This window comes from Sorghum bicolor, chromosome 2 (genome assembly GCF_000003195.3).
Source record: "Sorghum bicolor cultivar BTx623 chromosome 2, Sorghum_bicolor_NCBIv3, whole genome shotgun sequence".
NCBI classification, from domain to species: Eukaryota; Viridiplantae; Streptophyta; class Magnoliopsida; order Poales; family Poaceae; genus Sorghum; species Sorghum bicolor.
The window spans coordinates 67,240,154-67,267,851 of NC_012871.2; the positions used below are offsets into that span (position 1 = coordinate 67,240,154).

The following is a 27,698-nucleotide window of genomic DNA, read 5'->3' on the forward strand; positions in this document are numbered from 1 at the left end:
CTTTTGTTTAGCCACTTGAAAAAAAATCATTGATTGACCAATTATTTTTAGAGGCTACTAGGGCGGTGTTTGGGACTGCTCTGCTCCACATTTTTCAGCTCTGTTTCACGTTTTTTAGCCAAACAGTTTCAGCTCCACGCACTCAGTTCGAGAAAAAAGAGTGGAGTTGTGACGTACTCCACGAACTCCAGTTTTTTGCAAAGCTGCTCCATGGTGGAGTTTGTGGAGCAAAGTTCATGGAGCAGTGCAAAACACCTCCAGATGCTCTAAAGTTATTTTTGTTAAATTACTATGGAACCACTGAGCATCTGCACCCACATGTCAGTGCCGATGTATGATAACAGGCAGTCACCACTTGGTCCACCTCTTCCGTGTGACCCTGTCCCCTCTGGCTCTGGCTAAACAAGGCCTAAAAAGAACCGCATATTTTTTTTTTCCCCTTTCCTGTCTCCGTTATTCCACTCGAGTTCTTCAGTTCATTGGAATCGTCAGACGGAGCAACGCGAGTTTGCCATGGTAGTGATCTGGAACCGGAAGCGGTGTGCTCCCCCCTCTCTGATCTCCTGATTGGCCTCGCTCCAGTTCGGCGCGGGATTTGGACGGGACGGACGGAGGTTGGGAGAACCGAGGCGGCCGGCATGTTTGGGTCCAGGGTCCAGGATGAGGTGGAGATGCAGAGGAGGCCTAATAACAGGTATGCATCTTGATTCCATACGGCTTCCATTTCCCCTGCGATGTATTTTAAGTTCTGACCTTTTGGATTGCCTGCTGAGAGTCGATGAGTAGCTGTTAGACTTTTGCTGAACTGGGATTTACTTTGGGTTTGCTGTATTGGGGAGCGAGGATGGAGGGGGATTCGGAATTGACTGGAAGAGAGGACATAAAAGGTGGTGGTGTAGAGGAATTGGAGAGGACCAATTTGAAGCTTTGGTCCCGTTGAAGCCTGGATTCAAGTTCCTTTTGCTGAAGAGGGGAGGGATGACTCTAGTATTGAGACTGAGAGAGATTCGTTGGAGATTAACTCGTCAAGTCCAGAAGAACGTGTTGGTTCTAATCGGATTAGCTGGTTTTTGGTGTACATGACAGAGTCTTATGGTAATCTGTAAAAATGACAGTAGAAATTGAGAACATTTGCTACATTTCATTTGTTCAAGCCTAATATTTATCCTTCATTTATATTCAGCTTCACGGGCAAGCTTAATTTTTTTTCCTTCCAACTAGTCTGATTCCCATGCAATTGGGTGGGGAAATTGAATAATACAGTTCTATTTGCTAAACAGTAACTTGCGTGCTTTGGAAACAATAGTTGTTTTTGTCCAACAATCGTGACTATTATATATCTCTGTCTTATCTTGCAATTAAGAATTAGAGACGTCTTATGGAACATCAGTTATAATCTGGCCTGCAAAAATAAGTGGTCTTGATCTTTTTCCTTTTTCTCTATATTAGTGACTAATATACTTCTTAAGGATTCTGGTAATTTGTAACCCTTAAAGGGAAGGTAGCATGATGAACTAATGGTATAGCATCTGCGGATGAAGATGGTCTGTGAAATCCTATGTATTCTTCTTCTATTGTTAGTTTGGTTCGAAATCACACTATTTTAACCCAAAATCATTGGTTTGATGTATTGATAATATTTGCGCTTTTGCTAATTTTTCTAAGTTTCTGTTTATCTTTAGGATCTTTCCTGATGAGAGACAAAATCAATCTAAGCCATTATATCAAACTGCACGGGCCGACAGATTTGGTGCAAATAGAATGGATCTGAAGAATCCTGAGAAGCTTAAGGTGTTAAATGAAGGCAACAAACCGTGGCACCAGCGTATTCTAGACCCTGGGAGTAATATTGTACTGAGATGGAACAGGGTGTACCTTGTGGCATGTTTGTTTGCTCTTTTCATAGATCCTTTTTTCTATTACCTTCCATTGATTAGAAAAAATGGCAATGTATCTTCATGTGTTGCCAAGGACCAGGGACTGAGCATAAGAATCACTGTCCTACGATCACTTGCTGACTTATTTTACATGTTGAACATAGCAATCAAGTTTCATACTGCATATGTCGATCCAAAGTCCAGAGTCCTCGGAAAGGGAGAGCTTGTTGTGGATATTAAGAAGATTCAACGAAGATATATAAGAACTGATTTCTTTGTAGACATACTTGCAGCCGTGCCACTTCCACAGGTAAAGACCTCGCGAAGATTAGTGCTGCAGCCATAATTTAATTGTTTATATTGCATTTTCTTATTTTACCATTTCTAGTGGTACTACAATCGCCTGCGGTATATGTTCAATAGCAATGCCATATGCATGTTATTTTGCACTAAATTGATTGATTAGCGTCTATGTGGTGGTAAGATTCTCGTGTTAAGCCTTTGTGTTGAGCCCATGTCATTATCTCTCTTGATATATGGTTATCAAAGTAAGTCATCTGACCCTTCCTGGTGATGTTGCTATTTCCTATCCTAGAAAATTGTCGTTAGTAAACATACAATTGGGACAACCACATTGCGACTAAAGTAAGGTGGACCCAGCCACCTTTCTACTCAGATGTATTCATGCCATATATTATCTGCATCTAATTGACATCCACTTTAGATGATAAGAAAGCATTCAATGAATTTTATTGTAATCAGCTAATACTAGCACTATTTTGATATATGTTTTATATCCTGTTCTCTTGATTTTTTCCCTTTTGATTGGTGGCTCATGTTGGGCTTCAACTCTAGCCTACTCCAACTTTGTTGAGACTAAAAGGGTTTGGTGGTGTTGTTGTAGTTGTAACCTGCTAGCTTAGCTGAATTCTTTTAGATTAACTTTGCCTGTGTAGCTGAAATTTTTGAGCGATATTATCACAAATACTGAATATGATGACTTGGTTTGTTATTGCAAAACTTCTGTAGTTAAGACTTAATCTTTCTGGGGTGACTTTGTTTTGCAGGTTACTGTGTGGTTAATTATGCCTGCGATAGAAAGCTCAGATTATAACATCCGAAACACTACATTTGCTCTCGTAATTGTGGTTCAGTATTTCATAAGAATGTATCTCATCATCCCTTTAAGCAATCAGATTATCAAAGCTGTTGGAGTAGTTGCAAAGTCAGCTTGGGGGGGAGCAGCATACAATCTTCTGCTCTACATGCTTGCAAGCCATGTATGGTTATCCACTTTCAATTTTATTTATGAAATTCCTGGGGATGTTAATTTGAATTAAGATTTATTTCAGCTTATGTTCGTTCTAAGGGACACACATGGTTTTATTTTCTATTGAAAATGGAGTCTTGTCTTCTCTTCATATGGAACCTAATATCAGTTTTCTGGTCCTTTTTTCCTGATTCGACAAATATATCCATTATCCTGGAATGCATTAGAATTCAGTCTTGCGTTCTTCACAAAGAAACAAAACTGTTTCAAGTAGACATGCATGTGAGCTCAATTGTGAGAAACAATTCTGTCACTATCATCTTGGATCTTGTGGTTACTTTTTTTTTGTATGATTCGAAAATTATGTTACTTATGATATGACTTGTGTGCATTGCTGCAGATTACTGGTGCAATATATTACCTTCTCTCCGTTGAACGGCAGATTACATGCTGGGATCAGCAGTGCATTGCTGAGTCCAATGATACAAATTGCAACTTGAGATTTATAAGTTGTGAGAATAGTGGTTCTGATGATTATTCTGTGTGGGCAAAAAATACAAGTATATTTGCCAACTGTGATGCCACTAATCCTAATAATATATCATTTAACTACGGGATGTTTCTTAGTGCACTGGGAAAAGGCGCTGTCTCATCTCCATTCCTTGAGAAGTACTTCTTTTGTCTATGGTGGGGCTTGCTGCAGCTTAGGTTGTGATCCACCGCTATACTCTGTTACTTTGGGTTCTTTTGTATGTCTAATACAATTACTGATGTTAATGTTGTTCTGTTTCTGTTGACACCTTTTCAGTTCAAGCGGAAATCCTCTCATAACAAGTGCATTTATCACAGAGAACTTATTTGCTATAGCTATTGGCGCTATCAGTCTCATACTCTTTGCTCAGTTGATTGGCAAGATGCAGGTAGTGCTATAAATTCTCACTTCTGAACTACAATAGGAAGTTTTGGGGTTGATAATTCATACTTTTTATGCTCGTATTACCAAGTTAATCTTAGGATCAACACAGCATTAGTAATTGCATTATGTGATAAATTTGGAAGCAATTTTAAAGCTGATCTAGTTTGGCAAAATTACCTTGTTATCAGTTCTGTTGTGCATTATGTGTTAGAATATTATAACTTTCTGTCTTTTTTGCTTAACTGATGCATCAAGCATATAAAGTATGAACTTCCTTTTCATGGTTTGAGATTTCTGATAAAAATAGGATATTACTGTTTCTGTGTTCAGTAAGCCATTTTCTGTACTGGTAACCCACTTGAAGTCTGATTCAGAGATCACTTCCTACTCTTCTTTTAGACATACCTGCAGTCTATCAGTAAAAGGCTTGAAGAGTGGAGGCTGAGGCAAAGGGACATGGATGAGTGGATGAGACACCATCAACTCCCATCTCATCTTCAAGAACGTGTCCGACGGTTTGTTCAAGTTAAATGGCTTGCTACAAGAGGAGTGGAAGAAGAGTCCATCTTGCAAGCTTTGCCTGCTGACATACGTCGGGATGTGCAGCGTCATCTTTGTTTGGACCTTGTTAGACGTGTAAGTTCTGGTTATACTCCCATCTCACAGTTGAATGAGTAGAGTTTTTAGTTTTTGAAAGTTTCTTGATGGATTATTTACTATATTTGGATGGAAATAAACAAGTTGACGCTCTGTTGCTTTTTACCATTGCTTCTACTGCTAGTTGAAACTTCATACACATTCCATTGCAGTTTGTCATTCCATTCTGCAATGCAGGTACCCTTTTTCTCTGAGATGGATGACCAACTTCTTGATGCTATCTGTGAGCGGCTGGTGTCTTTCCTGTGTCCTGAGAATACATACATCTCTCGCGAGGGTGATCCTGTGAATGAGATGCTTTTTATTATACGCGGGAAACTAGAGAGCTCAACAACAAATGGTGGCCGTAGCAACTTCTTCAACTCTATCATCCTGCGCCCTGGTGATTTCGCTGGTGAAGAGCTGCTCACTTGGGCCCTACTTCCAAAGACCAATGTCCACTTCCCGCTTTCAACAAGGACTGTACGGAGCCTCACAGAGGTGGAAGCCTTCGCTCTGCGAGCTGAAGACCTGAAGTTCGTCGCAAACCAGTTCCGAAGGCTTCACAGCAAGAAGCTCCAGCACACATTCCGGTTCTACTCCCATCACTGGAGGACCTGGGCTGCCTGCTTCATCCAAGCTGCATGGCGGCAGCACCAGAGAAGGAAGCTGGCTGAGAGCCTCAGCCGATGGGAGTCATACTCATGGTGGTCAGAGGATCACCCATCTGGTGATAAACCCAGACAGGAGGGCACCTCAAGTGGCGGCACAAGGACGATTGCTGAAGGTGCCATTGCCCATATGCATAAGCTTGCCTCTGCTTCCAGAAGGTTCCGCACCGAGGACATTGCTATTCGCAGATTGCAGAAGCCTGATGAACCTGATTTCTCCGCAGACCATTTTGATTGAACCTTATGCTTTGCTGGAAATGCATGTTGTACAATTACAATCGTAGCATACTACTGTAATTTTACTGCACAGCAATTTTAGGTGTTGTGAATTGTGATAGAAAAGATGTATCATGTAATCCTGGTGTCCAGAATCTACCCCTGTATAGGCTTAACCTTTGTGCAGTGCATAAACTTGAGTATTTTGAAGCGTCATCTGTTAAGTTTCAGAAATGCCAATGTGATCTGTTGAACACCGGTAGAGTACAGCAGTGACAGCATTACAGATGAGTGGCTATAGGTTTAGCTCAGGCACCGTCCAATGTGCATCGAGATTCGTGATCATAAAACTCGTGTGGTATTTGCCTTCGCTTCTCTGGTCTCTGGTCTCTGGCCTCCGTCCTGCTCACCTCCCGGCCGGCCTCACGCCCTCACCCCTATCCGCCGCGAGCCGCCTCTCCTTCGTCGGCGTGTTCCTAGCTTGCCTTTGCCGCGGTAAGTGAGATTGGAAATAAGCTTAGAATCCGCTACGAATTCCTTGGATTCTTAATCCTTTTGCGTCTTTCTCTTGACAAAGTTATGTTCCGTCCGATTGATGAGCTACGCTGTTGCTGATAGTCGTTTCACTCCCCAATCTAGCACTAGCAGTGGCATGAGGGCGGGGCGGCCCAAGATCGGCGACCAAGCGACCAGCGACGTGGTAGTGCGGCTACGGACGCCGGAGGGCCGAGACGAGTGGCTCTACTGCCACTCCGCGGTCCTCACCGCCGGCAGCACCTACTTCGCCGACCGCCTCTCCGACGCCTGGCCGACGTGCCAGATCCTCGGCTCGCGCTACTGCGTCGAGGTCTACTGCCAGGAGCTGGACCTGAGCTCCCATGTCACCGCGCTCCGGCTCCTATACGCCACCGAGCCCTGCTCCCATTTCGGCGTCCGCGGCGCGCTGGGCGTGCTCCAGGCCTCCGTGCACCTTGGTTGCGGGCAGATCGCCGCCGCCTGCGCCGGCTACATCGAGTCCGCCCCCTGGGACGAGGCCGACGAGGAGGAGATTCTGAGGACCGTCCCCGGCCTCGGTCCGCAGTACGAGTGCATCCTTGCGCGTCTCCGGCCAATCGATCCGGCTCCGGTGACGAGCATATTCCTTTCGGCGTTCCGGCACGCGACGCTCCCGTCGGCGGCTGGGCCAGCGCGGGAGCTCAAGTCTGCAGCTCAGGAGCAGCTGGAGTACATGCTCACCGAAGATGACGACGCCCCATTGGTAGCCCTTGACAACGACACTGTGAAGTCTCGAGTGAAGGATTGTGCCACAGGTTTACTAAGTCAGTTCAGTGATTTCATGAGTTCTATCCTGATCCTGACGAAACAAAAGGAGGCGCCTTCTGATGGTGAGCACCGCGAGCTTCAGCAGGGGTTACAGTCTTTTGTTTGTGATATCTCTTGGGTCTGTCAGGTCATGAGCAAGCTCGAGATGATGAAGTGCATTGTTCTCTACTGGGTTGGAGTGTCCTCTGATGTGATCGAAACTGTTGGTGTAGTATGCACTGGGTATGACTGTCTGAAGACCAGGCTGAAGGTGGTAGAGGTGTCTGCAAAAGTCCTGGAGGCTGTTGCATTTGGCAATGTCGTCCTTCCAGCTGAGAAGCGCTGTCATATGGTGAATTTATGGATTCGATTTGCAAGAATGACAAAATCTTTGGTTGATCAGGCCTATCCGGATGATGATGATGATGATGATGGCGAAGCTGAGACACCAAAGGAAAACCTGGACAATGAGGTCTGGCAGGGCCTGGAGTCTGCAATTGTTTCGATTTTGCTGACACTGCCGTCAAATAGTCAAGCTGAGATTTTATCAGAGTGGCTTCAGTCAAAACATGTTAGATATCCTGACTTGACGGAGGCATTTGAAGCCTGGTGTTATAGATCAAAGGTTGCTAAAAGAAGGCTCTCTTTCTTGAGCAACATTGGCCAGGTATCTTGATTGCTGACTATGTTCAAGCACTCTTTGAGTCCGGGAACATGTGCCTTTTGCTTGTCTTCCTGCCATGATGAGCAACAGGGTAAGCCGGTAAGGTTGGAGTTTGGGTGGACTCTTCGACTTGGGAAAGATAGGATCGAGTGCCTGCCTTTCGGTGAGAACAGTCATCATGGAGTTCCATCATTTTGTTTCCAACTTCACCAATCAGTTTCTTTGTTAAGTTTTGCTAGGGGTCCTCCTTAAAGCATAGCTGATGGGAGTGCAGAACAGTATACACCATTACAAATATAAAGTAGCGACATAACATTCTGATCGACATATACTAGTCATGATCTATGTGTGCTTGAAGCTACACTGCAATTGACAAGTGACCGAAGCAGACCAGAGATACCTGAATTGAACAAGTTTGTATGCTTTCTGCTGGGGAAGTTTTGATACTTTAATCATCAGGTGTTGTGATCAGCAGCATAAATGCTGGAGGCAGAGCTGCATGGGCAGTGCAGAAAAGGTCCCTTGCCAACATCTGTTTCCATGACATGAATCCTGAGGGGCGAAGCTAAAGCAAATTAGAGGGGGGTGCCTTTCTCTTATAGTTGTGAAAATTGAATCTATAACCATGGTAAAAATTTGTTTCTAATAGTGATTTTTCAAATTTTGGTGGGTGCCTGGGCACCCACAACCTTCAACGTAGCTTCGCCCCTGATCCTGATAACATCAAGTGGCGGAAATGGAGGACGCAGGGGGGGCACCAGATTAGTAGATTACCCAGAGCTGTTGATGGGCATTGTAATTGTAACTGTCTGTGATTAATAGAGTGTCATTCCTTGCTTGTGGAAAATATAAATCTGTAATGAATTGGTGTGATCAGCTCACTTACCGAATGTTAATCATGAGCAGTTGGCATCCATATGTGTCCTTTGTTCGTGAGGGTTATGAGCCCACGCTACAAGCAGAGTTTCACTTTTAGTAAATATTAAATGCCCCCATAATCACAAACGGCGCCCATGGCCTAATGGATAAGGCGTCTGACTTCTAATCAGGCGATTGTGGGTTCGAGTCCCACTGGGCGTGAGTTATATGTTTTTTGTTCTTTTTCATTGTTTTAGGTTTTTTGCCGTCCCCGGGTTGTTTTTTTCCCTACCTGTAAACAAAGGAGAGAGAGAAAAAAAAGGGAAAGAGAGCTCAGCAAACTCGTGTCTTTTGCAAGGTTCTATCATTCAGTCCAAAATAACCAAATTTTAACGAAGTTCACTCATCTTATTAATGAAATAAAAGAACATCATATTAGTAGAAACATTCGTTCTAATTTAGATTAGTCTAGAGCCTCTATCCATAAAAAAATTAATGTAAAGAAACATATATCTTGAGTTTAACTAACTATTAATAGAAAATATTAATTTATTTATCATGAGATATATTTTTATACTATATTAGATTTCGTGTATTTGTGTTAAAATCCACTATGGCCGTGTTTACTTCCTCACCTATTTTGCAAAATGAACAGCATTCTCTGTCATGTCGAATCTTGCGGTGCATGCATTAAGTATTAAATATAAATTTTAAAAATAATTAATTATATAATTTATCTGTAATTTACGAGGTGAATCTTTTGGGCCTAGTTAGTCTATGATTGAACAAAAATTATCACATACAAACGGAAGTGTTACCGTGCTGATTTTCCAAAAAATTTTGCAAGTAAACAAGAGGCCTATGATCTGGTCTGTATAGATGGGATTGTAGGACTTTTGAGATTTTTTTTATTCTAGGTTCTTAAAATATTATAGAATCCAAACAGGCCTGAGTCTTAGCTCTTGCTCTCGTCAATTCTGTGTGATTATACGAAGAGGCGGATTTGTGAAGCAAATCAGCACTGCACACGACACGCCACGTCTGTACCCCGGCCGGCCCTCAGCAGTCAGCAGCGCGGCTACGACACGGCGACAGCGTGTTGAACTCCGCTGAAGTGGGCGTCGGCCGTGGGCCGTGACTGGAGGCCTGCAACTGCATGGCTAACAAGTCACCCCAGCCCACGCAACGTGCGATGTGGGCCTCTCCCCTTGAAAGGCGGAGGAACCCGGAGAAATGGATGGCCGTCAGGCCCACCACCAGCTGAAAGCGGTCCCTTGTGCTCCCTCCATCCCAAATTGTACGAGAGTTTCACGTTTGACCAAAATTATATAGAGAGATACTAAGATTTATAACGTAAAGTGAGTATACTATGAAAATATAATTAAGGAATAATCTAATGATATTTAGTTGGTATCATAATAATTATTATTTTATTACATAAATTTAGTCAAACTTAGAAAAGTTTGATTCTCCAAAATTTTTAGAATGACTTACAATTTGAGATGGAGGGAGTATATCCTGTGTGACCACTTGTGACTCTAAAGTCGGGTTGCAATTCTCTTGTGTTTAGTTTGCGTTAGTCACATGCATGCGGAGCTAAGATTAGCTACGATTGTGATTGTTCAGCAATCAGCAGATCGAAGCAAGATCAGAGCAGGCAGGCACAGCCGCACAGATCTTTACGTGGCCCGCTAACACACGCTATTATTAATTCTTAGTCGTATGTGCATTGATCAACATATAGCTAGCTAGTTTTGCCTTTTCTAGACGTACATTGTCACTGTTTCAAGTGTCAAGAGATGGTGAATCGTTTGCTCGTTTACTGTCGTGATCATAATGAATTCCATTCACTTCCACGTCGTCAAAGTCTCGGCGTCTATATGTACCAGCAGATGTTTGACAACCATATGGCTTGTTTGGTATCCGGCCAAAGCCTCCCACGCCAGTTGTGGTGTCGCGGAAGCAAGGCGAAGAAAATGGTCGCCACGCACAACCATGACAAGAATTAACGTAGCAAACCAAGCACCAACCAGCATGGAACCAAACAACTCATAAGAGCAAGTATTATGGTGGGCTGTAAGCTGGCTAAATGCTGATGTGGAGGAGAGAAGGAAGGAGAGAGAGGAGAAGCAGGCTGTAAGCTTACAACCAGCTTAGACACAAGAACCAAGAGAGAGATAAGTTGACCATATATTAATAGTGAATAGCTAACTATTGTATGGGTGGGCTGGGAGAAGACTATAAGGAACTTTACAGCCAACAAGTGAGGTGTATTATTAAACTTGCTCTAATATCCTCCCAAATAAAACTGCACTAGTACCTGGCTCACCATGCAACGTGCAAGATGACAACTTACGTACAAAGGAACAGTGACCGCTTAATTAGCTGTAACAATTCGTGACGATCATTTTGGTTGTGACGTGTCAACACGCTTTGGTAAGGGATACAACAAAGCCAGTTGATAGCCATCCATTCCAAATTATAAGAGGTATTTTATAGTTTTTTTCATATACTTAGATATACATTATATCTAAATATGCATAGTAAACAAACAAAAAAACCAAAATATCTTATAATAATTTTAGAATAACTGAGAGAGTATCTCTTAATGCCCGAGGCATGTGCAAAACTAGAATATTTGCCCTAGAAGAAGAATTTGTTAATCTTAAATAGGTCTCTAACAGAGTCTCCATGCTAACCTATAATGAGACACACTAAAGAAAAATTCTAAACAAGAAATTAGAAATATCTAACCTTTATTTGGTAGACTAAAATCATCATGGTCAATAATATCCATAGGGTCTATCATGTTTTTTGAAAAATTAAGCATCTAAGCCATTATGAAAAATATATAAAGTAACTCCCTAATCATTTAATTTGAATCTAAATTACCAAATCTGCCATAAAACATAAACCAATACAACATTCCTTGAATCCATGCCTAAGTACCAATAAATCAACAATGTAAACTACAAAGATGATGTGTTCCATAATGTACATCAAGTAAATCAAACATCCATTAGTCTATACTAGTGATGATAGTTTATCTATCGTTGAAAAATATTTGTTTACCAAACCACATACTATATATTGACACAAATAATTCACTCAAGATTATATTGATTCCATGGCAACAAATTTTCTAAGTTGTTATTTTACATAAAGTTAAATTTTTTGACTGAAACATTGCGACATATCCATACTAGTAAAATTTAATTCTAAGCACTATGTATTTTTGTATAACAATACTGCTACATATATAATGTTTTGACACCTCCACACTACTCGTACATGGATGCACATCTCTAGACACCTTGATGCAAGCTAGTAGCTGAAGTTTAGCAGAGGAGAGCGAGGCACGGCAATCTCATCTATCACTTCATCAGTGCGTGCCCCACCATTACTTTCACGCGCTTGTATCCAATTGCCTCATCTGGCTCCAACACGATGTGCTCCCAGAGATTTCTCCTGAGGGGCGGTGATGAGGCTTGGCACTTGGCAGCGCACGACAAGATGTTTGCCTGAGCCTGTGATACTGCCACACCACACGGCCGGTGCCGTGCCTGGAAACTGTTTGCAAAGAGAAAAGGAATGAAGGCGAGAAGCGCCACCCTTAATTGACTGACTTTTCCTGCACTGTCATCAGCTGATCGAAGTAGAGCTTTCTAATTTCTGTGCTTGATCGTACTGTAGATGTGATCTCAGCTAGATAGATGGCCATGATAACAAGCAACTCAACACCAGGGGCCGCCGGACCTGCTGCCAAACAAGTCTGTAGAAGACCAATCAGTGGCGGCTGCGATTTTTGGACTCTTGCTAGCTCCGGAGCGATGAGAGATGACTTTGGCAGGTAAGGTCAGGATTCCTGTGTTTGTGTCAGTCACATGCATTAGGATTAAGCTAGGATTGTGATTGTTCACTCCAGTTGGGCACTAACCCACGCCGTTGTCGCCATCCTCATGCATAATATAGTCTAAGCACCTAGCTATACCAAGCTTAATTAGCTATATATACATGCACTCCAATGTGCATTGATTAAGCTAGCTTTGCTTTTTTCAGTGCTAGTCATTAGGGGAAGTTATCAGCTGCATGTTATTGCTGATGTGCCTCCTTTACAGATTATAATTACTTTATTTTTATCCTGATGTGTGTGAATTTCTCAAACTTATATTACACTGTGATTGATCTTACTGGAACAGGAACTGAATGAGAGCATTATTAATGTTGCTTATTAATTTGTTGCACAAATTTAAGAAATTGGAAGCTTGCATTGGTGCGGTGCTACCATATAGTTTCCTAACTAGGAGCTAAAAGGGGCTTCATGTGAGACTACTTTCTTGCTAACCACTCAGGACACTCACAATGCAAGACTCTATCTCACAGAGTCCAAGACAATTAATTACATATTATTTATGATATTTTGCTGATGTGGCAGCATATTTATTGAAGAAAGAGATAAAAAAAATAAGACTCCAAGTCTTATTTAGACTCTAAGTCCACATTGTTCGGGATAATAAATAACTTTAGATTCTATGATAGAGTCTGCATTGTGAGTGCCAAGAGAATATAGACGAGCAGCTCAGCTCTCGATCGGTCTATCGATCGTTTACTGCTTTGTTTTCTTGGTGATGATGGATCGCAATTAGTCTGTATAGTCTGTACTTATCATCACTGCCATGGCAAATCACCTTTTCAGAAAGGAATCGAAGATAAAAGTCATGTAGCTACCTTCATTGCTCTGCGACAGGGCACATGTTAACCCCTGTCTGTAAACGTCAAATTCCCACTGTTTATATATGCATGTCCCCACGAATTGCATTGGCAGGTACGGTGTTCCAATATGGCACATCATCCTGGATGCGTGCAGGACGAGAACTTGTTCAGAAAGAGCATGCAAGCGCTTTGCGCGTGTGAACACTGAACACTCGTGTAGGTTTATTTTTGCTGCGTGCGTGCGTACACACTCCAATATATACATATATGTTGCTGTGTGTTCAGTAAACATCTCGTCATCGATGGATCAACGTGTCGACGCATGCATGGTACCTGCAGCATTTTCAGGTCGTGTCGTGAGTCCTAACTACCGATGGATCGGCCGAATCCTGCAAGCGATGCAAGAGCCCCAGCCAGTGCGTTTTCCATTCAGAGTTGGGGAGCTAGCAAAAGACCCTTGCGGTGCAGTCAGGCAAAGCAAGTTCTTCCAAGAAGAAAGCTAACTAACTAGCCCCACAACTTTGCCAAAGACCCAAGCAAAGGCAACAACAGCACCTATAAACAGGCACAGCCGGCGAGACTCAGTTGCTTGGTCGGCCTTTACAAATTTAGCTGATGTTTTAAACTTTTTTTTTCACAAGGCCCCTAAAAAGTAGAATGAAAATACATGCATTGCACCGGTTCTCCTAGTGTTTCTAATTAGTAATAAAACACGACTAAGAAATTATCGTTAGGAGACATTTAGTAGGAAAAATTTATAATGCTAAAACACTAGGAAAACCCATGTTACTAGGAGAAGTTAAAATTTTTAATTGTCTACTCTGTTCGCTTGAGCTTATCAGCTAAAATCATCTGACATAGAACAGCATCAGTCAAAAAAAAAAAAACAGCCAGCAGAATGGAGCCGAAACTCCACACTTGTTTTCAGTTAGAAACATGTGCATATAGAGAGAGCGTAATATATATGGTCCAATTGTCCATGCAGGATAGAGATGTAGAGATAGATAAATGAGACCATATATATGGAATGGTCTAGCTATAAATAGATCTAATAAGATTAGTTATTGCATGAATTATATATAGACCTGCAGCTATACATATACATACGCACGTCAGAGCTTAGAGCACCTGATTAGCTAAGACGACTTGCGCCGGATCGGCCGGCCTGAGAATCGAAGGAGATGAAGCGCCAGATGCGGCGGCACGCAACAGCTAATCAACAAAGCTAAGCATGCATGCAAGCATCTGATCAGAGCCTGAGCGACAAATCGATCTCCTCCGGGTTCCGGCCATGGGCGTGGCCGAGGCCGAGGCCGAGGCGGCCGCAGCCGCCATCAGCGGCCGCCGTGTCGACGACGCCCCAGCCCATCACGACGCCCGGTGGCGCCGCCTGCTGCTGCGGCGCCGTGGCGTCGTAGTAGGACGACGTGGCCGCCGGCGGCACGAGGTCGCTCCTCGTGTTGCTGCTGCTTTCCGGCGCCGCGGCATGGTGGAAGACGGCGGCCGGGGACGACGGTGGCGGCGCGGCGGCGAGGATGTCCCGGCTGCGCTTGGCCAGGGTGCGCTCGAGCTTGTGCGCGTTCTGGTGGCCGCCCAGCGCCTGCGAGCTGTGGAACTTGCGGTGGCAGTAGTTGCACGCGAACGGCTCCCCCGGGCGGTGGTCGGCGGCGGGCACGGTGGTGCGGCGATGGAGCGGCGAAGGGTCCAGGCTCAGGTCCAGGCTGACGCCATGAGCGTGCGACGTCGGCGCGTTCTCCATCGATCGAAGAACAAAAGGGAATTAGGCGATAGGCGTGTGTGTTTGCAGGGTAGTACTAGAAGCCAAGAGGGCGAGAATGCAGTGGCTTGAGCGGGGTATATATAAAAGGGAGGTGCCGGAACTGGATGGGCTGTTGTAGCTGGCCGGAAGCCCATAATACGCAAAGTCTTCCGCGACTAATTTCTTCTAGTAGACTAGAAAAATTGGAGGAGAATATGCAACGCCCAAGTGATGCATCCCAAGTTAAGTGTGGCGTGTGGAGAATTTATAGGTTATTACTTGGTTTGAGGAATGACTCTGTTCTAGATGAGATGTGGTGTCCATTTCTCGTACTAATATTAATTATTAGCTTTCAAAGAATCAGATGATGGTGTTCCAATCCATTTAGTTTCTCATACTAGTAGTAGTTAGTATACTGTCTAGTCCATGACTCAACATGACCTATATGCTTATACAAATTAGAATAGCGTGTGTCTAGTTACAACATAGAGTTTGGTTTTAAAATATATTGAAATGCGCAAGTTTTCCATTCCATTGCGATGCACGGTATGCTAGTTTTATATAAAATATCTTTATTGGATTGCAATTGGTGAGCTCTTAAATAGATAATGTAAAGTGTGCATTTTTCACGATCGGATTACTCACCCATTTTTCATTTAGAGGAAAAGTTAACAGTACAAACTGTGCGCAATGACGCAAGAGAAGAGCCTTTGTGACACCACACACCTTGCCACCTAGCTACTTGATTCACGAGAAAAATACATAAGAAAGATGCTTTGCAACCATATCGATAAGACAAAAACGAGCGACTATGCCCGTCATTTCCTGCCGGGGGGAGAAGCTGCATGAGCATTCGTTAATGATGACACATATGAATAATAAAGATATAGGTATATATGTGTATTGGGGGTTTGGGTTTGGTGGTGGTGGTGTGAGGGGGGTGTTGAGTAATGAAAATGGTGCATTTATCAATATGTGTATGGTTTTTTTATACAATTTTTAGGCATTGGGAGCAAACCAGTAAACTTCGGTTGCCATTTCTTAATATGTGTACGGTTTTTAATATATTTTTTTATGCCTTGGGAGCAAACCAGTAAACTTCTTTTGTTGGTCAAATATCAATACGTTGTTCTGTTCCATATATAAGCCGCTCACACAGTCAAAAATGGGAAGCTCTACTACTCGTACTGCTGAATCTGCTAGCACTGCGCGGAGTGGTGGAGGGTGGGTGGAGAAGACGACGAGGACCGATGGGAGTACAGGCAAAAGGGCCGGCCGGGTAGGGGTAGTGAACACAAGCCGGTGAACAGTGCAACATGTGCATGTGCGTGGATCCCGTACTACTGTACACACGTCGATGCTGCTGTGTCGAGATCCCAATCCCACACTGGTGTGGGGTCAACTGTGCCTCCCGCTGAGAAAGACCACGGATCGGGGTATACAGCAGTACATCGCAACGCCACGACGCATCTGCGTATATAATCGCAGTCAAACAAAGCCCAACATACGTGCATCCAACCCATATGTAAGATTGGGACAGATTGACGTGCATCCAAACAAGCTAATAGCTCAAGACATCACGTTTGACACGTCAAATGTTTCGTCATCCGTTCAGGAATCGCAGACTTGACACACCGCGCAATTCCACGCCTTCAAATTTTTCTCCTCTTCATTTTCAGGTACGTCTTGCAGAACAGCTGGAGGGAACTCGAAACAAGAAGCTACAAAAGTGTCCAGATCGACATGTTAACTGCGACGTTCAAGGCAACAAGTGGCAGTGATAAGCCGGCTTAGCGTCAGAAATCACAGCGATGATTTCCAGAACAAACAATAGCTTGGCTGCAGAGTCTTATACATAAGCATCGCTGCTGGCGCCTGATATTAATCTCAAGTTCTGAACTATCACTAGGTGACTGCTATGTCTCACTTTTAAATAAATATAAGTGGGGAAACCTCTGTTTCTTCTCTTAAAAAAAGAACATCACTAGTATATGTTTTCATTCAAACAGATCATGTAAATTTCTACTAATCATTTCCCAGCCGGCGCCTCTGATTCCCCCCCCCCCCTTTGCGGGGAAGCTCGCAGTAAGCACGGGGTTCACATTTGGTTGATACGTCACCAAACATCTCTCAAGTATCTCCCTTCCATCTGCAGGCTCTTCACGTAGCTTTCTGTCTTCGAGTTGTCCATAGACCCCTGCAAAACACATTCAGGGTGCCATTCAGTGAACCAGAATAATGATCTGTACCTGTTGTAAACACAGGCAGAGATTTATCAAGCCTTCATGAGACAAAAGGCAAGCAAGGACATGTTCGAGCCCAGTAAGGTAGCCATATATTAGTCAACAACACCAACAGTTAACCATAAACTGAACGAGGCTAGGAACACTGAACTGAATGATCTTTAGTCGGCAACTGGGACCGCGCTAGCCAAAGTGCGTGAAACTACAGTTTTCTACAACATGGTTTGACTACCCTTATTATGATTTATGAGGTCACATTCAAGAAAGACACGTGAACAAGCGGAATATGGAATACGATAAAAAATGTATTAAATGGACGCAAAAAGGTTGTAGGGAGTTTATTTATTCGAAAAGGGCAAGAAAAGTTACACGGTAGACCTAAAGCAGCAAGGCTCTGATGTTGCTGACAGTAGTCAGCCAAGCTTTGCAAGATCGATGATTGGTTGTGGATTCAAAAGCTTGGGTAACAGGTAGAGCAGTCTAGCCATCCACTTCTTAGGCCCTTGGTAACGCAATTAACTAAGTCCAGAAAGCAACAAGGATCAGTGACCCAATGGCAAACTTAGGGAAACTAGTTGTACCTGCTCCTGGACGATGGTATGTAGTGTGCGATGGACATCTCTGGCCATGCCTTTTGCATCACCACAAACATAAATATAACCTCCCTGAGAAATGATGCTCCAGAGCTCGGCAGCCTGGGAAGAATAAATAAGAATGGTGAAAAAAAGGGGATATATCTGTTTTTTCAACAAAACATGATTGAGCAATGATAACCAGTTTACCTTCTGTGCCATTTTGTGCTGAACATACTCTTTTGTAGGACCCTCACGAGAAAAGGCTATAATCAACTCAGAAAGGACACCACCATCAACAAAATTATTAAGCTCATCCTCATATATGAAGTCCTGAACAAACAAAACACTAATAATTAGTAAACGGAAGTACATCCAACATGTAAGATCGTTTATTTAATGCATTTCTGTACATAAACAGCAACTTGGAAATTTTTCTTGATACATAAGGAGCTTTGAAAGAGAAATAATCACATAGCAGATAAGTATTTTCTATGTAATAAGCATAAGTGAAACTGAAAGATTTCAGCAGTAACGGACTTCTGCATGCTAACTGTAGATGAAGATGGAAAATGTTGAAACATAAGCCATACCATCTTCCGATTTCTGCACCCAAAGAAGAGGATAGCATGGCCTAGTTCCACCCCTGCCTCTTTTAAACCTAGTCGTTCCTGCCAGTGCAAAATACAGCAGCCATGCACATGAAAAATCATAAAGGGGGCAAAGTTGGAAGAACAATGAACAATGTCAACTTAAGACCAAAAAAACAAACCTGTAAGAAGCCCCTGAAAGGTGCAAGACCAGTCCCAGGGCCAATCATTATAATGGGCACAGTAGGATCAGCAGGCAGTTTGAAGTTTGACTGCCTAACAAAAATTGGAGCCCAGCTACATTCTTGGCTCTCTTCCAAGGGAGTGGAATGCTGTAGGTAGGATAAGCATACTAAAATGTTTACTGGATGGCATGATGAGTAATACAACTAACTTGAAAGCATTAGATTAATTTATATACCTGAATACATTTACATAATTATATTTGTGATAAAATTAGTACATCTCTGTTTCAAGATTCATATCAGAAGAAAGAGAGGAACAAAATGGCTTCTAAATATTAAACAGTAGGCAACATTGTACCTTCATCCATGTAGAACAAACTCCTTTGTGAATTCTTCCAGTAGGGGTCGGCCCATACACTAGTGCACATGTCACATGAATCCTTGTTGGTGCTATTCTGTAGCAATATAATTTCAGTCCTAACTGACCGATCAATTTGAATTTCAATGAGGTATTATTTAGAGTCATGAGCACCTCGGTGAGGAAGATATTGAGTAATATCTCGGCTGCAGGCGAGGACAAATAGCTGCAAAGAAAACACCGAGTGGGGGCTTTGCTGATGGGAACTCTGACATAACTTCCAAGAGACTTCTTTGGCTTGTGACTATCCATTGTGAATACTCCTTCTGCCAATGAAATTAATGTGAGACAGTCAGAATGTGAAATACAACACCAACATCAGAAAGTATATCGATCTATTTTCCCAACAAACCTTTCCAGCAGGAGACGCGAGATGTCTAAGCCGCTCAGCCTCTTTAGAATCAGATGCATGAGCCGCCAGCGCCAGTAAAGCACTCTGCAACAGCCATTGCAGAAATAACATTAATGTGAATGAAAACGACATTAACAAATGGATGAAAAGAAATAAACATAAGTTCACCTTCTTAGGCGAATTCAACAGATCTGCATGTCTGGTAAGCGCAGTCCTCACTGTGCAAGGGGACGGGAAAGGAGGTGGCAAAGAACCCCCACAATGTGGGGTACCATCCTCTTGGTCAGCATGAATAGAAAATAAAGTATCTGGTGAATAACCTAGCAGCTTTTCTGCCTCTTCAACAGTTTCTATGCAGTTTTCAGCATAGACACCAACATGATCTCCTGTCTCATATCTAGATAGGTAAAGAGGATTCATCAGCAATCTGAGGTCCAATTTAACAGTAATGCATGTCTGTTGTCTACTACTATTTTCAGAATTATCAGATCGAATTAATCAAATATACTTACTTTAGGCCAGTTCCAGTAATATCAAACTCTAAATGAATGCAGGATCGGTCAGAAGCTGGTGTATGAAGCTCTCGCCGCACAGCCACATTTGCTCTGCAAGAAAAGCATGATCTTCTGCATCAGCTCATACGACAGGCACAGAAAATTTCTAGGCATATGAAAGTAAAAAAAAAAATCCAAACCTGCAAGGATGTTGAATGTCATAGACAGCATGGCCATTACTGAGAGTAAAAGACTTGTTAATGTGCATGGCATCCTCTGGTTTGACAAACACAACTCTATATTCTGGAATAGCAACTGTGTAAGGAGTTGGTGCAGTTGAAGAATCATCTTCCTGGCGGAGTAACTTATCCAATTCTGGCCATAGAAGTTCCTTCCTTTAATCAGGGGAATCAACAGAAGGTGTTAGCTTCAGTGTACAAGTGTCAAAGCAAACACACCATAGTCTACTATATATTGAGATAAAAGTTGGGATGTCTGCAAACAGAAGCACTACACACAGGATAAACCAGATGAATAATCAGGAAAAAAGAAATCCATGCCTCAGTTCAAAAATTGAGACCACAATTAAGTTCATTGGGATTTGTACCATGCATTAAAGTCATCCTCAATGCATTGATCATCATCTCCAAGACCAACAGGAACGATACGTTTGCCACCTAGATGAGATTTAAATGGACAGGGATTAATTACCCTCGAATGTTCAGGAACACAGATTAACTGGAAAAGGCATGTAAATCCACAATACATATGCAAAAGATCCAATGTATCTCACTGAAGAATATTATTTCAGCTGGTCAGTCATTTTTTGAAAAATAAGGGTTGGTTTGGCTTATATTTATACAAAGGGTAAACGTTCCACTCAGGCAGCCATAAAAAACAGATATTCAACTCTTTAAGCATTTATTAAGCAGTATTACAAAAAAACACGAATAAAAACACATTGTGTTTACACTGCACATGGTCACCCACGATATCGTTTACACTTAATAAGCATTCTAAAAGAAATTCCACCAATGATTAGAGTGATATGCAGAACTTTTCAGGGAGCACAGACATGCATACATACTGTAGTACGCTAGAATCACTGATGTGGCCAGAGATTTTTGTTACCTTGTTCCGCGAGGAGTTGATCAACCACCTTTCCAACCTTGAGTTGATACGAATTGCCAACAAGAATAGCGTAAGTACAAATCAGAGCTTATGCATGTACCCAATCAATGTAGACACACCAACAAACCTTGTTAAAGTGTTCGTACTGTCTATTTCCAAGGCCAAACACCCCAAACCGAAGATTATTCAACCACTCGCCTCTCTCATTCCCCTGCAGCCAAACCAAAAAAAGTGGCAATCAATACATAGTACCAGAGACTCATGCACAAGTGCATCCAAAAAAGTACATTTGTATTCCAACCTCTGCGAACCATTTATAAAACCTCGCCGCATTGTCAGTTGGCTCTCCATCACCATAACTGCAACGACAACAACAAGACACGTTGGCAATTCACCAAAAATGAAATTCATATTTTCTCCAGGCTTGATTGACTAACTTAATCACGTACAACCCAGATTCTTACGTTGCCAGGAAGAACAATGCGATGCTTTCCTTCTTAAGCTTCTCCTCGTATTCCTCATCCTCGGCGGCGTAATCTTCCTGAACCCCAAGGGAAAGGGAGTACATATATGAATCATAACAGCTGAGCTGACAGAAGCAAGAAATTTTGAGCAGCAGCATAAGGATGAAGCCTCCGCGACATACCAGATCGACCACCTTGAAGACGGCCTTGTCGTACCTCGCCTTGGCCTCTTCGGCGAGTGCCTACATGTCCACGCCCAAAGTGCCGTCAAATCCAATCTTATCAAGCGTTGCAAACAAGAGCAGAGCGTCGAGCTCTGGCTGTAGTCTGTAGAAGGGAGGAACCATAAACACAGCAAGCAGAGTTTGAGTAGGAACCTTGGCGAAGCCCTCGGCGGTGCCGGTCTGCGTGCCGAAGAAGACGGTGACCCTCGGCCTGCCGTCGTCGGGGTCCGGCTCGTCCTTGGGCTTCGCGGCGAGCGAGCGCGGCGGCGCCTGTGATGCCGCTGCCGCGGCGGCGCGGGGCGCGGAGGAGCGGCGGACGAGCAGGGCGACGCCGCAGCCGACGAGCACGGCGAGCGAGGTGGTGAGCAGCAGCAGGAGGTGGCGGTTCTCGGCCCAGTGCGCCCCGCCCTCGGGGTCCTCCCGCCCCGTCAGCAGCGCCGCCAGCAGGTCCAGCGCCGAAGGCTTCAGCGCCGCCGCCGACGCCGAGTCCATCGCGGCTTGACGGGCGGGGCCGCGGCTCGCGACCGGACCGCGCGTGTCTGGGTGGCTCCGATGGGATCGAGGCGGAGATGGTGCCCGCGCTCGTGAGCGCGACGCGAGTGGGGTTTGCGGCACCGGCGGCGAGGCACGCGGGAAGTTCTATGCGGCGCGGGCGTGCGCCGCCGCCGCGGCGGGAGGTGGCTGCAGGCTGAGGCGGCGGCGAGTCCGGGACGGCGGGAGGGGTGACCGAGGCGGGCGCCAAGAGCTCGGGACGGAGCCGGGTTTTTTTGGCGAGCAGCGAGCGAGTAGCGACCGCGGGCGCTGGTGCCTTTGCCTTGTTGGCCTTCGTCGGGTCGGGCCGGGGCAATGCAGTGCAATGCTATGGGACCGGGCGCGGGGTTGGCTCGGCTCGCTTTTGTGGCTGCCGATAAGCCAGCGCCCAGCGGCCTCTGTACCTGTAAACCGAATCGTGTGTTTCTGGTGCTCCGCGCTCGCGGTCTCGGTCGGTCCGTCGGTTCTTGCTCCTGCAGACGGGGCCGACCGCACGGTGCCGCGGCTGCGTGGGGCTCGCTGCACGGTGCCGGACGGTGACACGTCCACCGTGCCGTATGTGTTTGGTGTGAGTTTGTGTCCGTCACAGACCTCCTTACAACGCAGCATTTAGTACTCTTAGGCCCTGTTTAGTTCCCCACCAAAAATTTTTTCATCCATCCCATCGAATCTTTGCACACATGCATGGAACATTAAATGTAGATAAAAAAATAAACTAATTACACAGTTTAGTTGAGAATCACGAGACGAATCTTTTAAGCCTAGTTACTCCATGATTAGCCTTAAGTGCTACAGTAACCCACATATGCTAATGACAGATTAATTATGATTAATAAATTTGTCTTACAGTTTCCTGACGAGCTATGTAATTTGTTTTTTTATTAGTTTCTAAAAACCTCTCCCGACATCCTTCCGACACATCCGATGTGACACCCAAAAAATTTTCGTCCTCAATCTAAACAGGCCCTTATTAAAATTAAAATACGCCCTTCAAAAAAAAGTGTCCTAAGTTATTCATGCTAGTCAAATTTACTTGTGTAAAAAAACTAGATTTATAAAAAAAATAATAACAGTGTATATATATATCTTCAAATAAATTTAATATAAAAATAGATTCAATCTAATATAATATATAAATATTAATATTTTCGTATATATTTGTCAAAACTAAAACATTTATAACTCTGAAAAATGAAAACAACACTTATTTTGGGATAGGGAAACAATTTTGCCCTTATTATTGGACTCGAAACGATTTGTCAGGCATTATTGTAATTTTATTATGTGATCCATGTGTTTTTAGTATAAAAGTTTAGTTGTCCTGTAGCAACGTACGAGCATACTACCTAGTAAAGATATAGATGAAAAAGTATATAGGACTAGAGTTAGACGGTCCTACAAGAATTCAAATTTCAAATGTATGAAAGTTTCCATTCCAGTCTTTGAAGCCAACATTAGAAAGAATATAGGAATCCTAAGAGAAATACTCTAAATAAAGTTTTTATAAAATCCAACTTCATGCTCTAAAATCCGTATATGGTTTTACATATATCGTCCGTCCTAAAATATAAGGCATGAAAACGACTTTCACACAAAGTAAAAAGCTTAGTAAAAGACCACCTTTGCCCCTGACTAATTAGAATGGAGAGCATAGATAAGTTATTGCTTTACTAGTTCACTTTGTAGATAACATAAGTTTAAATGTAACCTATCATAAACATAGTGAGAAGGTTGAGGACTCATAATATTATCTTTGTAGATAACATAGAAGAGATTTAATAATTTGTTCCGGAGAAATATAGAGAAAATATTTCTACGGGACTAAGATTCTCCCTATTTTTCTTTTTTTCTTTTTTGAGGGGTCTCCAAATTTTCTTTCTTTTATTTGTAAATTGGTTCGAGACCCACCACTCCATCTAGTGGTGTTTCGCAAGATCACGGTATCTTTCGCCCTCGCGAGCTCTCGCTCTCAAATATCAAATCATGATGATGTGTCGACCTCCCAAGATCGATGAGCAGCTAGAAGTGTCTAGAGTAGGATCTCGATTTAAACATCACTCACCGAAAAATAGCAAAACCGGCGGTCAGCGTCTGATTTGACACAGTACATGTTGCGTGTTTTCTCTGAAACGAAAACGATACTTGCCACTTTTTTTTAGATTAAGCTAGGTACTTTTACCACTTGAATTTTGCAATGGTGTGGCAAAATCGACAAGGAGCTACAGTAAACCTTGCCACTTCCCCTTTTTTTATTAGTGAGATTAATAAATGGACGGTAACCTGCTCGTTTGAGCTTATCAGCCAAATCTACAAGTCATTGTTTTTCTCACACAATAAATCAGCTAAAGGTATTTTCTGTCATGGCTTATCAGCCAAAAGAAGCTTGCAGTCCAAATCAGTTCCAGCAGATATGGATGGACGGGAGCAAGAGCAAGACCCTGTTTGGTTTCGCTACTTAAACTTTACCATCTGTCATATCAAATATTTAGATACATGTATGAAGTATTAAGTATACACTATTTATGAAACTAAAAAACACATTTGGTCGTCAAGCTGCAGCTGCATATCCAGATTGTGCCAAATTCAACTTGGACAACTTTTTATGCTAGCTATTTCGCACACTAGGTTGTGTCCGAGGCACTTAGTTTCTAGATCTTTGTCGTTCAGAGTTTTACAATATGGTAAATTTGTGTAGGTCGTCTTTACAGAAAAAAAATTATTTTTTCTCTAATATATCTTTTATTCAAATATTCAAGGAACTTATTCTGCTTGTTTCTCAAACAACTTCAGGATTTAAGTTGATTATTTGCATTGAATCGATTACCCTCCAACATCCTCGATGTGATACACAAGGGAACACAAACAAATGACTTTAGAAGGGAGAACATATAATCAACTTACACTAAGGACCTCCACTAGTGGGAACCTCCATTGGTGCCATATTTATCTGCTTCAAGTGAGATGACGTCACTTCATCGGTTAGCCCACCTTCATCTGTCGTCGTCCAATCAGAACTAGGCGATTAGATGCAAGCTGACAGGATCCGCTTCCACTTCGTCGGATTCCAAGGCCTCCACCTCTTATAGGGGCAGCCGCTGTCATTGGGATCATGGTCGTCACTTCAACTGGAGTCCTCTATGGCTCTATCACTATCGCCAAGGATTTTCTCTTGCGCCGAACTCCTAGGCCTCCATCCCTTCTAGGGCTGCCGCTGCCGACGGGATCCGCCTCCACCTGATCCATCTCCTCCTCATCGAGACGACGAGATCTTCACAAACTTTCAGGCCATCGCTGCCCATAGGGTAGCCGCAGCCGCTGCAGTTGTCACAATCACACTGATGCACACACAAAAATCACATATGTAGGTTGTTGACTTGGGAGAGGGAAAAAAAAAGATTGACCAGAGGAAGCATATACTCCCTCTTTCTCAAAATAGAAGACGTTCTCATTTCATGATATGTCAACTTTTTAAAACTTTAACTAATTATATATAAAAAATATTAATATATTTATAATACACAATTAATATCATTAGATTGATCGTTGAATATATTTTTATAATAAACTTATTTAGAGATATAAATATTGTACATATTTTCAAAAAAAATAGTCTAAATTATAAAAATTTGATTTACATGTTTTCATAACATCATCTATTTTGGGACTGAGGAAAAACAGAGATAAAAGGAACACGCAGCAATTGAGCCCCCACGTTTACATTCAGTCACAAGGTGCCTTCGAACTCGGGCAGGCCGGACTCGAAGCCCTCCACGAGCATTTTCAAGTGGTTTCGCGTCGCCGTGTTGAGGACAAACAGTTTCAACATGTACTCCTTAAACGCTGCGGCGAACACAGCGGCAGTGGCGGCGTCGAACTCAGCGCCAGGGGCGGCGGCTGTCACCTTCAGTTCGTCCCACTCGCTCTCGACGCACTTGTGCAGCTTCTCCAGCGAGTCCTCGGCCTCGCCCTGGATGTGCTCGCACAGCTCGATCTTCTTGCCGTCGCGCACCGGGTCCATGTAGTACACGAACGGGTACGTCCACCTCAGCACCCGCCGGGACTCCATGATCAGCGCCAACGCCTCTTCCAGGCAGCCCAGCTCCGCCTGCGACACGCCGTTGGCCTCGGCGAAACCCGCCAGCGCCCCGCCCTCCAGCCGCTCGAGGTCCTCCCGCGCCTTCTTCATCGACGAGCCGTGCGCCGCCCAGCGCTCGTAGAAGTGAATGTACCTCTCCAGCGACGCCTTGGCGTGCTCCCGCCGCTCCTCCTCCCTGGCGTTCTCCGGCGCGTGCGCCACGTAGCGGTTGCAGTGGTAGTAGTTGCCGCCGTGCTCCGACCACGCGCCGAGGCAGATCCAGCAGAACTGGTGGAGGCAGGGCGCGGCGCACGTCATGTGGTTGCACCCCTGGTTCTTCTCGATCGCCACCCGGCAGCTGGGGCAGTGCTTCGTGTTGGCCACCACCCAGTTGTCGTTCTCCCCGTCGGAGCTGTTCTTGGTCACCCACTCCCGCGCCGTCCCGCACGACGCCGGCCGGTGCGCCTCCTCGCCGCACCGGAAGCAGAACACGTGCCTGCACTTGCAGCACGCCACCTCGTACGGCGCCGACCCGGGCTCGGCACGGACCGCCAGCGTGCACCCGGGCCCGGGGCACCACCGGACGTACTTGCTCGTGCCTTCCTCCACGTACGACCGGACCACGAACGCCTCGTACCGCGCCCTGTCGTCGTCGTCGTCCTCGCCGGCGGCGAAGACCTCGCGCACCAGCTCCCGCGTCACGGGCGCGCCGCAGCTCGGGTCCGGGCACCGCAGCACCAGGCACCGCGCGCCGTCGCCCACCGCCGCGTGGATGTAGCCGCCCCAGCACTCGCGGCAGTAGTAGTGCGCGCAGCCCGCCGAGATCATCTCGCCGGCGGAGTGGACGTCGAAGCATATGGCGCAGGTGAGCGGCCGGTCGTTGACCGACGTGGCGGCGTCGCCCTGCTCCGCCGTCAGGCCGACGGCCTCGCGGACGCGCCGCTCGTCGGCGAACCACTCGTTCTCCAGCCGCTCGGCGTCCCACCGGCAGTGCCGCAGGAAGACGGCGGCCAACCCCCACGGGACCGACAGCAGCTCGGAAACACTCGCCGTGACCTCGTCTTGACGCTTGCGCACGTCCGCCTCGGTCTCGAAAATGTAGCCCTTATCGTTTCTCTCGGCGGCCTGCGGCATATCATCGTCGTTGTCGCTGACGACGTCGCCTCCGACGTCGTCGCCGTCGCTTTGGCAGGACTCATCCTCATCCATGGCGTCGTCTTCCACGCTGCTGGAGTAATTCTCGCTGTCGTCATCGTCATACGAATTATACGATTCCTCGCCGTCGCTGTAGTAGTATTTCATGGCGGCGCCGCGTGGTGCAAACGAATCCCAGAGGATCGATCTATGCTATTTTTGGCGAGAGTTAAGCATTATATTAAGGCGCCGTGATTTAGGGTTTCTCGTTTCTCTTTCCGGCCCGATCGGACTCGTTTAGCGGATACTCCGTACGGAGTACAGTATGTAATTAACACCGACTCTGATCATATAAGTCAGTTGCCGGTTTTTGTCAAAATAATAATAAAAGTTTTTTTGACAG

General features: G+C 44.5%; 5 protein-coding genes and 1 non-coding gene across 7 annotated transcripts; 3 read left to right on the forward strand and 3 right to left on the reverse strand.

Annotated features, from left to right (window-relative positions):
• LOC8074198 (cyclic nucleotide-gated ion channel 17) lies at positions 367–5,796 on the forward strand. The gene is made up of 7 exons (XM_002460609.2): positions 367–694; positions 1,683–2,187; positions 2,945–3,157; positions 3,548–3,855; positions 3,956–4,067; positions 4,463–4,699; positions 4,898–5,796. The coding sequence occupies exons 1-7, from the start codon at positions 639–641 to the stop codon at positions 5,606–5,608; spliced, it is 2,142 nt and encodes a 713-aa protein (XP_002460654.1). The 5' UTR covers positions 367–638; the 3' UTR covers positions 5,609–5,796.
• Positions 5,888–8,433, forward strand: LOC8074199 (BTB/POZ domain-containing protein At3g05675). 2 transcript variants are annotated; one of them, XM_021453054.1, is made up of 2 exons: positions 5,888–6,081; positions 6,226–8,433. In XM_021453054.1, exons 1-2 carry the CDS (start codon positions 5,909–5,911, stop codon positions 7,562–7,564), a joined length of 1,512 nt encoding a protein of 503 aa, XP_021308729.1. In that variant the 5' UTR covers positions 5,888–5,908; the 3' UTR covers positions 7,565–8,433. The 2 variants fall into 2 exon arrangements, with proteins under 2 accessions (XP_021308729.1, XP_021308730.1); XM_021453055.1 differs by having other exon boundaries at positions 6,235–8,433.
• On the forward strand, positions 8,560–8,632 carry TRNAR-UCU. Its single transcript has one exon. It is a non-coding gene; the product is annotated as a tRNA-Arg (tRNA).
• On the reverse strand, positions 14,129–15,123 carry LOC8074200 (zinc finger protein 8). Its single transcript, XM_002462780.2, has one exon. It carries the CDS (start codon positions 14,880–14,882, stop codon positions 14,373–14,375), a length of 510 nt encoding a protein of 169 aa, XP_002462825.1. The 5' UTR covers positions 14,883–15,123; the 3' UTR covers positions 14,129–14,372.
• On the reverse strand, positions 16,673–22,401 carry LOC8077255 (NADPH--cytochrome P450 reductase). The gene is made up of 18 exons (XM_002462781.2): positions 21,709–22,401; positions 21,514–21,573; positions 21,332–21,408; positions 21,169–21,226; positions 20,995–21,078; positions 20,868–20,904; positions 20,344–20,413; positions 19,937–20,131; positions 19,755–19,847; positions 19,411–19,639; positions 19,243–19,326; positions 19,005–19,156; positions 18,831–18,927; positions 18,470–18,619; positions 18,291–18,368; positions 17,908–18,030; positions 17,707–17,820; positions 16,673–17,079 (listed from the first exon to the last, which is right to left on the reverse strand). Exons 1-18 carry the CDS (start codon positions 22,045–22,047, stop codon positions 16,999–17,001), a joined length of 2,121 nt encoding a protein of 706 aa, XP_002462826.1. The 5' UTR covers positions 22,048–22,401; the 3' UTR covers positions 16,673–16,998.
• LOC8077256 (probable E3 ubiquitin-protein ligase ARI7) lies at positions 25,811–27,463 on the reverse strand. The gene has a single exon (XM_002462782.2). It carries the CDS (start codon positions 27,461–27,463, stop codon positions 25,811–25,813), a length of 1,653 nt encoding a protein of 550 aa, XP_002462827.2.